This window comes from Pongo pygmaeus, chromosome 17 (genome assembly GCF_028885625.2).
Source record: "Pongo pygmaeus isolate AG05252 chromosome 17, NHGRI_mPonPyg2-v2.0_pri, whole genome shotgun sequence".
In the NCBI taxonomy this organism is placed as follows: domain Eukaryota; kingdom Metazoa; phylum Chordata; class Mammalia; order Primates; family Hominidae; genus Pongo; species Pongo pygmaeus.
Window position 1 is genome coordinate 73,967,322 of NC_072390.2, and position 10,354 is coordinate 73,977,675.

General features: G+C 43.7%; 1 protein-coding gene across 1 annotated transcript in view; it reads left to right on the top strand.

The window, feature by feature from the left end:
* The window catches only part of LOC129018789 (O-acyltransferase like protein-like), a 72,412-nt gene extending 62,314 nt beyond the window's left edge, over positions 1–10,098 (top strand). The window contains 5 exon segments of the mRNA XM_054460644.2: positions 489–614; positions 3,736–3,843; positions 3,845–3,926; positions 9,516–9,658; positions 9,976–10,098. Coding sequence (XP_054316619.2) covers positions 489–614; positions 3,736–3,843; positions 3,845–3,926; positions 9,516–9,658; positions 9,976–10,098 — 582 coding nt within the window.
* Positions 10,099–10,354: the final 256 nt, after the last annotated feature.

Below are 10,354 nucleotides of genomic sequence, written 5' to 3' on the forward strand. Positions count from 1 at the left end.
AGCCACCATGCCTGGCCTGATGCAGCTGTTGATGTCAAGGGACGAAACCTTGAAAAACACAGCTTCAAAGAATAGTTTTTGGTATCCTCTTAATGGCCTGGCCTGGACCTCTCATCACTTCTCTCTCAGGACAGTCTCTGTCCTTGGGACCCTTGGGTTCACATCTGGGTGCTACATTTTTAGAGCATTCTGACATATTGGCCACCAGACACAGCTATTTAAAATGAACACACTCATCATATTTCTTTGGGATCTTGGGTGGAGGGGCCTGAGGGAATTTGGAACCTATACAAGCCAGCTTTGGCTGAGGTGGGGCCATGAGGTCACTGTTTGCGCACCGTGACTAAGGAAATGAACAAGCGTGCCCTAAATGTACCTTTGGGCTTGCTGATTATTCCAATGGACATCTCAGGGATTTGGATTCCCTTTGCCATGTCCAGATCAAACATAACATTTTGCCTTATTTCCTTGTATTTCTCAGTGAAGAGGCGACTGTATTGTATTTTGTGGAGTACTACACAAAGCCCTGCTGCTGATTTGGGCCATTTCTTGTAGGCCTCTTTCTGAGCATTTACATGCACCAAAACCACCAGGAAAACATTCTCAGAACCAAGGTATGATTTCCCGTGCCTCACTCTATGGGCATGGATCTGGCTGGGACTGTGTGGCCCACCTGGCCAGGCTCTTCCAAAGCTGTGGATGAAGGAGTCAGCCTGCTGGGTACTGTATTGTGCTGTAGAGTGTTATTGATGTCTCTCCATGCTAAAGAATCAGAAGGAATTGGCCAGGTGCAGTGGTTAATACCTGTAATCCCAGCACTTTGGGAGGCTGAGGCAGTAGGATCCCTTGAGTCCAGTTCAGGACCAGCTCAGGCAACATGGTGAGATGCCCGTCTTCATTTTTTTTTTTTTTTTTTTTTAAAAGGTAAGGCCTTTATCTTCCTGCCAGAACTTGATTCTCTGCTTTCTTCACTGACCTTTCCTTATGATCCTCCAGATTTGGAACCCAGTGTGGTCCCATTTGTAGGAGCCTTGGTACTGACCCAGAGAAACCACCAATGTGAGAAAACATACCCAGTGAGATTACAATGGCGAGACTTTCTTCTGGAAGAGGATACTGAGTTGGGTTGGATTTTTAACAGCACATGCTCAATGGTTTCTATATACAAGATTCTTGGTCAGATTTGATGGTTGTGTCTGGGAATCAGGACGTGAGGTGTCTAGAGGGGAAGAAGCTGTTACTTTGCTTTTCCAGATGTACCCTAAGCACTCATTTTCTTCTCTGGCTCCTTTGTGGGCAATCATTCTAGTTCACCATCCAATCTCGTTACTCAAGCTGGAAACCCGGGTTCATCTTGGATGCCGCCTCCTCACTGACCACCACTGTCAGCCAATCATCCCCCACGCCCTGCCGATGGTTTCTTCTGCCATCCTCTCTCAGCCTTTTGAACTGACCTTAAAGCTCTTCTCATCTCTTGCCTGGATGTTGTCACTTGTTTTCTTGCCTCTAGTCTTACTGATCTCAAATCTACTCTTGGGGTGATCTATTTAAGACACCACCTTGGCTGTGCCCTTGAACGGTGCAAAATCTTTCAATGACTTCCTGTTACATCCATGATAAGGCTTGATCTGTTCAACAAGGCCTTCAGAGTCCCCATGACAACACTCTGCCTGTCTCTCTAGCATCATCTCTCTCACCACTCTCTGCCTTGCACTTTGCACGTCAGTGATACCAACCTGCTCACAGTGCCCTTGACTGCCGCCACTGACACACACAAGCTGTTCCTGGCATCTGTGCAGTTGCTCATGCTTCCTCCTCCGTCTGGAATCTGCCTCTACTCCCTCCCCTCTACTCACCTCTCCCTTTCATCTGACTTAAATCCTGTTTTGCCTAGAAGGCTCACCTAGATTTTCACCTCCGGGAAGTCTTTCCTTATCCCTCCAGGCCAGGCTGTGTCCTTCTTTTGGGTTCCTCTGTTCACTGTGTATTCTTGGGCCCTGGTTTGTACCGCATGATAAAGCATTTATTCACCCCATAGACTGTGAGCTCCTGGAGTTCACTACTTGTCTCACCTCTGAATCAGCATCTGGTTCTGAGATCCTGACTCACTGAAGATACTCAACACATGAATGAATGAAAGAGAATTTTATTCTCAATGAAGGACGGGCCAGGAATTAGGATACAAATCCTGCCCCAAACCCCTCTGCCAGGTGCTACCTTTGTTTGCCTAGGCTTTGTGGGTACCTTACCTAGATGTTCCAGAGAAGAGGCCCTGGTCCTTGGAAAACCTTGTGTTGCCCATGGGAAGAAGAGGAGATAAGATTTTACCAAAAGGAATGAATATACAGAAGCTATGTGACTTTTTCTATAGGTTGCAGTTATGATATTTTCCTGGAAATGCACAATTCAGTTGTAGATTATAACAGAGCACTATTAAAGAGAGGCTTCAACATAGTCCCGGTTACATGGGGGCCCAGGGAGAAAATGCGTGTCAGCAAAGGGCGAAACTTAACTTGAAGAGGGAGCATTTGGGAAGACTTCCAGGGCCAGGGTCAGGACCAGGAAGCCCGGAGCTGAAACACAAGCCAAGTTAACCTGGAGAAACGCGAACAGCTGGGTACACCAAACTCAAAGCTTTAGAAGCTAGAAAATAAAGACACAGGGTCTAAACTGGAGGAAGCTGCCAGGAGTGAGATAAGGCAGGATGCCCCATAATAAAGATAAGCAGACAAGGACAGAAAGAGAACATGATACCCAAGATGCATTTTGAGACTCTGCAGGCCCATTTGGGCCAGGGAAGTAGCAAAGGGGTGAGGGAGATCCCAGGCTAAGAGAGTGGAGTGCCCCTGAGTATGTACCTTTTCTCTCCTGCAGCCAGGAACCTGAGACCTAAGCAGGTCTCAGAGACAAGACGGTGGACTGATCCGATGTTGGTTCAGTGCAGTGTAGACATCATCACAGCAGCTTGAGTACAGCACGGAGAAGCAAGAGAGCTCCTTGGAAGACAGGTCTGGGTCTAAAAAGGTCAACTCAGGCGACGCAAGGTCAAGATCTTGAACCAAGTAAGGTGTTAGGATTTAACTCATGGTGCTATTCTTTGAACTGAAGTCTTCTCATCCTTCCATTCCTTTCACTTGACTAGGCCGCTGCCCAGGCTGGGGCTGTGTGCTGGAGGCCCTCACGTTTGTGGTGAAGGCAGAAGCTATCAAGGAGCCTTAATTTGGTTAAGGGACAAAATGGGAGATTAGGAGTGGGTTAGAACATTACTTATTGATTTTCTTTTCACTTTCATTTTGAAATGATTATAGATGCCCCAAAAGTTGCAAAACTAGTACAGAGAGGTGCTGTGTGCTATGGCTCCCCAACAGGCAACGTGTGACATAACTATGGTACCTGACCACAGCCAGAAAATCACATTGGCACAACAGACCTCAGATCCACCAACTCTGCACATACTCATTCACGCACGTCTGTACGGTTCTGGGTAATTTTGTCCCATGTGCAAATTTGTGCAACCACCCCCACAGTCAAGGTACAGAACTCTCTGTCACCACAAAAATCTCCTGGCCACCCCTTTTAAATTACAACCTTCCATTTTAGTCAAATCTATGCTGACTGAGGTTTGCAAATAAAGACCTAAGTGACAGTAATAACACCAAAAAACAAGTTTGTGTAGGAGGAGGGAATTATACAATGGCTAAAAAGGGCTGGGCCCCACCTCTCCTCTCCCCGCAGATGCAGGTCCTGCTGGGGTGGAGCTGCTCCCTTGTCACCCTATTTGCGGTGACCGCTCTGGCATACATGGTGGATGACTCCTCTGCTTCCTCTCTAGTAGCTGCAGCTCTCTATCTACCAAGCCCTCCACCGGACCTTGTGGGCGGCGGCCGTGGGCTGGGTCCTTTTTGCGTGCCACGGAGGATATGGAGGTATGGAAGCGGCTCCGGGCTTTGCTGTTGGTTTCACACCCTGTTCCTTTAAAGGTGACAAATTGAACACACAAAGAGTGTACCAGAGCGATTTCTGTTTTCTGGAGTGGTTGATGAATGACTGATATTGATTCAAAAATATCAATTTCTCTCTATGCTTGGAAAAGACAAAGGATTTATGTATAAGATTTTTACATGGATTTATGCACAAGTGTGGGTTCTGAAAGAAAAAGATGCAGCCTCTCCAATGCAGCTAGTTTAGAAGTTGGAAAGGGAATTCAGGAGAGTAATGTCACGAGAAAAAAAAAAAAATCAGTGCTTGGGAGCAAGACTTCCAGTCACAGCATCTTGAGCCTTGGTTTCCCCATCTGAAGGTGTAGATTAAATGCTTGCCAGGATCCCCTTTGATAACTGAGTTGCCTTTCAACATGCAGAGAGCCAAGCAGATAAAAGGCTTCAGTGGAAAAGAATCTTCTCCAGGTTAGAAGGGTGTATCCAAGTCACCTGATGCTTTTCTCCCTGTCCTCTCTATTTGGCGAGAGGTAGGAACTGTGTGCTTGGGATGTCAGCAAACAGCAGGACAAGGCTGGCAGGAAGCTCCCAGAAGAGATTCTGGCCTCAAGCGACCCAAAGCCCTGACACAGGAGCAGTGGATCTGGGGGGAGGTGTGCCCGCTTCATACTCTAGGGAAATAACCCATCAGGAGGAGTTTCAACTTAGCCTGTAAACCCACGCCAGTCAGCCTTAGCAAAGGTGGTGGGAAATAATGATTTAAAGAGAAAAACAATGGTATGATAAACAATTCCAGCTGATCAAGTACATGCTGTATACTAGACCTTGTGGGAAACATCACCCAGATCCCTGGTAGCACTGACCACGCCCCTGGGAGGAAGACCTATAATTAGCAATGAGAACAACCATGTCTGGAGAGAAAGCGACACAGTCAAAGTCCCACAGCTGGTGAGTGGCTGAACTAGAAGATGAACCCAGGTCCCAGCACGAAGTCCAAAGCCAGTGTTCTTCATTCCTAAGTGATAGCACTTCTCCCAGATGTTAATTAAAATGGTTCCTAAATTTTACAAGTATTTTAATATAACGATGCCCTTTAATGTTTTAATTTTAAAATGAGCCTTAATGATCTTTCATATTTTAATTTTAAAAGCTTTCCCTTATATGGAAAAGTGATACTAAAGAGGAAATGGACTGCGTTCTCTCTGACTGATGTATTTGCATTTATGGGAAACTCTGGGATATGTTACCACAACCCTGCTGCCTCACCCCATGACCATGTCCCTGAGCTGTCATAGAGCCTCATAAACAACTACTCCCCGTGGCCTGGCACAGGCCATTTACAATGTTGCAAACATCACAGTATTCCTCTCTACTGTGAGAGCTGCTGCTGTTTATCAAAAATAACTAACTAACATAAATGATATTAGGAATGACTTAGGTTAAGTTAGAAGATTAAACAAATTTGCATTATTATTACTATTATTATTATTTTGAGACAGACTCTTGCTCTTGTCACCCAGGCTGGAGTGTAATGGCACGATCTCAGCTCACAGCAACCTCTGCCTCCCGGGTTCAAGTGATTCTCCTGCCTCAGCCTCCTGAGTAGATGGGATTACAGGTGCCTGCCACCACGCCCGGCTAATTTTTTTATTTTTAGTAGAGATGGGGTTTTGCCATGTTGGCCAGGCTGGTCTCAAACTACTGACCTCGTGATCCACCCGCCTCGGCCTCCCAAAGTGCTGGGATTACAGGAGTGAGCCACCACGCCCAGCCTGCAGCATTATTATTACAGTGGAACAAGCAAATGCTCTCCATCATTAGTCTGAGTAAGGATGCTATCTCATCACCCAGGTGATGAGCAAGCGAGTTTACTTATTCTTGAGCAATTTATCATTCAAAGGTGTGTTGTCACTAGCCAATCCACAACTGTAGGGGCACCTGATGTCCTAGATTTGTATCTCCAAAACTATCTATAAGATATCAAGATTGATTAGTGGGTGAATGTAGGAGGTGATAGCTTAAATACATTTTTGGAAAATATGTGTCTACCTGGCTCACACCTGTAATCTCAGCACTTTGAGAGGCCGAGGCAGGTGGATCGCTTGAGCCCAGGATTTCAAGACCAGCCTGGGAAACAAGGCAAAACCCCATCTCTACTAAAAATACAAAAATTAGCTGGGCATGCTGGCGCACATTTGTAATCTCAGCTTCTTGGGATGCTGAGGCAGGAGAATTGCTTGAACCTGGGGAGCGGAGGTTGCAGTGAGCCGAGATCATGCCACTGTACTCTAGCCTGGGCAATAGAGTGAGACCCTGTCTCAAAAAATAAAAAAGTGTCTAGCTGATGATCTTTAGAAAAAAAATAAGAGTTTGAATAAGAAGAAATGTTTAGTTGAGACTTTCAGGACTAGAAGGGATCTTGATGATTCAATGAATCTTTAACCATCTTTGCTTGGTAGCAATGTAAACCATGCTGGTCTTGTTATGCTCAAAGTTGTCTTCTGTTGAGCTGCCAGAATCATCTGACCACATTACTCCTTCAGTTAAAGCCCTTCAGTGGTGGTCTGTCACCTACAGCTTTCATCCTCAAATTTAAGTATATGTGGGCCTATTCTAAAGAAATAAGAATTCTTTTGGATTCTTGGTGTTGGCCCAAATTATTTTTATTCTTATTTTTTCAGTGCATTTTCTTTCCTGGGAACATAGATTCAGTTACCCTGACTATATGCTCTTATTTTTGTTCCAATTTTGCCTAAACATGAACAAACATAAACCTAGATACAACATTTTATGTTTATAGCACATGCATTCAGAAAGCCAAAACAAATTTATGAAGTAATCATAAAACTATAAAACCAATAAAATCTGCATTAGCAACATTAATATGATATGATGAATAGTTGCTGGAATCACTTGTGGCTCATAGTATGAACACGGTATTGTTTGCTTTAGGGCGCGTTCTTTTGTGTTTGGCTTATCTGCATGAGCATGGATTCTTTGCTGACTTCATTCTTCTACAATTACTTTGTTTTGTTCTACAGTGAAATTGTGGTTTACCTTTTATAGCCTTCACTTGGGGGAAAAGCATATTTGTCTGTAAGTCCATCTGTGTTTATTCACTTAATTACATAAAATACTTCTTGAATGCTTATTCTATGCCAGGTACTGTTCTAGAATCTGGGGATACAGCAATAGACAAGAAAAATCCGTCCCTTATGAGAGATTACAATAGGGTCGGGGGAAGTTTAAATACAGTGAATAAAGATAAAGCAGGGATTAGTGGGTAACTAACTGGACTAGGGGTACATTTGCAAAGATGTGGTATGAAAGCATTCTGGGCAGATGGAATGTGAAGGCAGAGGTCTCTAGACTGGAACGAGCTTAGTGGCTTGGAGGAAGAGCAAAATGACCAGTGAGATAGGAACCAAGGGTCAAGAGGGAGAGAGAGGTGGAAGGGAACTCAGAGAGGAAGGTAGGACCCAGGTTAGGCAGAGCTTTCAAGGCCATGGGAAGAGTTTGGATTTTATTTTAAATGCCACGTCACATGAAGTCCTAGTCCATTTCAGCTGCTATAACAAAAATAAAGCCCCATAAATGAGGTGGCTTAAAAACAACAGAAATTTATATCTCACAGTTCTGGAGCTGGGAGGTCTAAGATCAAGGCACCAGCAGATTTAGTGTTTGGTGAAGGCCTGCTTTCTGGTTCTTAGCTGGAACTTTCTAGATGTGTCCTCGCATGGTGGAAGGGTAGAGCTGTCTCTCCGGGGCCGTTTTTATAAGAGCACTAATCCCATTCCTGAAGGCCCAGCCCTCGTGAACTAATTGCCTCTCCAAAGACTCCACCTCTTGATACTATCAACTTGGGGATTAGGATCTCAAGATATGAATTTTGGGGGAATGTAAACATTCAGATCATAGCCCATGATTTGATTTGTGGATTTGTAAAATTTATTTTCAAATTGACGAATAAAAACTGTATGTATTTATGGGGTACAATGTGATGTTTTGGTATATGTATACATAGTAGAAAGATGAAATCAAGTTAATTAACATATGCATCACTTCACCAAGTTATCTCTTTTTTGTGGTGAGAATGTTAAGAATCCTTTCTTTTAGCCATTGAAAAATATCCAGTACCTTATGATTAACTGTGGTCACTATGCAGTGCAATAGATCACTAAAACTTACTCCATCAGTTTAACTGAAACTTTGTACTCTGTGAACAATATCTCCCCCTTCCCCATTTCTCCCTGATATGTGATTTTAAAAGATTACTCTGGATGTGGTATGGGGACTATAGGGTGGCAAGAACAAGAGCAGAGACCAACAGATCCACTGGGAAGCTACCATGGAGGCCCACGCAGGAGGTGATGGAAGATTCACGAGGGTGTTAGCCATGGAGGTGAGGAGCAATGGTCTGATTTGAGACACATTTTTGGAAGCACTCTATGGAGTCTGGAATGAAGGGAGTCTGGGATGGCTCCAGAGATTTATCCTGAGCAAATTGTGATGCACTACTGAGCACTTTTAATAAGGCTTGTGCAAAGGAGAAACGGAAGTTATATTTTATTTCTGTGGCTTAAAACAACAGAAATTTATTCTCTCACAGTTCTGGAGGCTAGCTGTTAAAAATCAAAGTGTCAGCAGGGTTGGTTCCCTCTGGATTTTCTGAGGGAGAATCTGTCCCATCCCCTCTCCTAGCCTCTGGTAGCTGCTGGCAAGCCTTGGCATTCCTTGGCTCGTGGACTCTTCACTCCAGTCTCTGTCTTTGTCATCACATGGTTCTCTTCCTTGTGTCTCTCCTCTGCATTTGTGTCTCCTTTTCTGTCTCTTATAAAGACATTTGTCACTGGGTTTAGGGTCCACCCTAATCCAGGATGATCTCATCTCTAGTTCTTTCTCTTAATGACATCTGCAAAGACCCTTATTCCAAATAAGGTTACATTCTGAGGTTCTGGGTGGACATATCTTTTGAAAGATCACCATGCAACTCACTAGAGATAGCAATAAGTCCTATTCAGAAAGGAAGTTTTCATTGCATTTAATTTTAATTAAGTTAAATAGCCACAAGTGGCTAGGGGCTATTGTCTGGGACAACACAGTTCTAGAATATATACCAAGTTACAGAATATTTGTCCTGAAAGGCACCTAAAGTGTGATCAAATGCAAGCCTCTCACTGACAGATGAAGAGTTTGAGGCCTGGCAATGTTAAATGCCTTATCCCAAGGCCCCCCTGTGGCTGCATCTTGATCTAGAACCCAGGTGAGTATGAGGAATTTATACCTTGTTTTATACATGGAATGTTTTATGCTCAGGATAAAACATGTAATGTTTTATACATGGAATGTTTTATGCTGAAACCATGTATCTCTCTTGTGTTATCATAATTCTTGCAACAGAAAGGTGGTTTTTGGTTTGGTACATTGTCTTAAAATGATAACGCATAAAGACTTTCTTAGGAAAAGTTCACAGACTTAGGGCGCAGAATGCAACGGGAGCATTGATGGGATGATGGAGCATCTTCACCAGCCCAGAGACAGGCTGTAGCTTCCTGCATCAGTGCTTGCTCCCTCCAGGTCTGGTGAACCGTGTGCTTTCTTGGGACATCTGGAGTTTCCTGTCCAGCATCAGTTATGCTTGCTACTTGGTGCCTCCGATTCTGATCATCCTTTACAATGGCCTTCAGGAAACACTTATTCACTACACCGACACCAACATGGTGAGTCAGCACGCAGCTCCTAGTTCTGTTACGGTATGTTATGGTACCATAGCTTGTTCTCTTCTTGAGCAACAAGGCAACCTATTTGCCTTTGTGGAAGACTTTTTTTTTTTTTTAAGAGCTTCATTGTTCTTTGCTTTATTTGTGGGAGAAAGAGAGAGGGCTTCAGCACAGGATAATATCTTTTATTTTATTTATTTTATTTTAAATATGTAGCGCTGATTGTCCTACAGATGCATTTCATAGAGCTAGGATGGTACACTTTACATCTGAACACAACAGGAATCCCAGAGTAAAACTGCCCACTTTCTCTCCAGTTCTATCTTTTCTCTGGACACTGTGTGCTGACCTTTGTCACTGGGCTGGCCCTGACGCTGTTCATTGAGAAACCATGTCAGGAACTGAAGCAGCGCCTGCTGGGCCATGAATGTTCTGGTTAAAACACAAAAGAATGGATGGGGCTTGTTGGTAATGACGAGCAAAGACGAGGTGGCCTTGTTTATGCAATGAATGCTTGCGTTCCTGAGAAGGGGTGTGAATCTCATTTTGTGAAAGTTTAATATATACATGTTCTTTGTATTTAATATGTGAAAGAGTTCTTAGTGCTTATGATGTAAGAGAGTTCTATAAATTTTTAGTAGCACAATAATAAACTTCTGTTGTACCATTTTAGCAAAAAAAAAACACACAAAAACT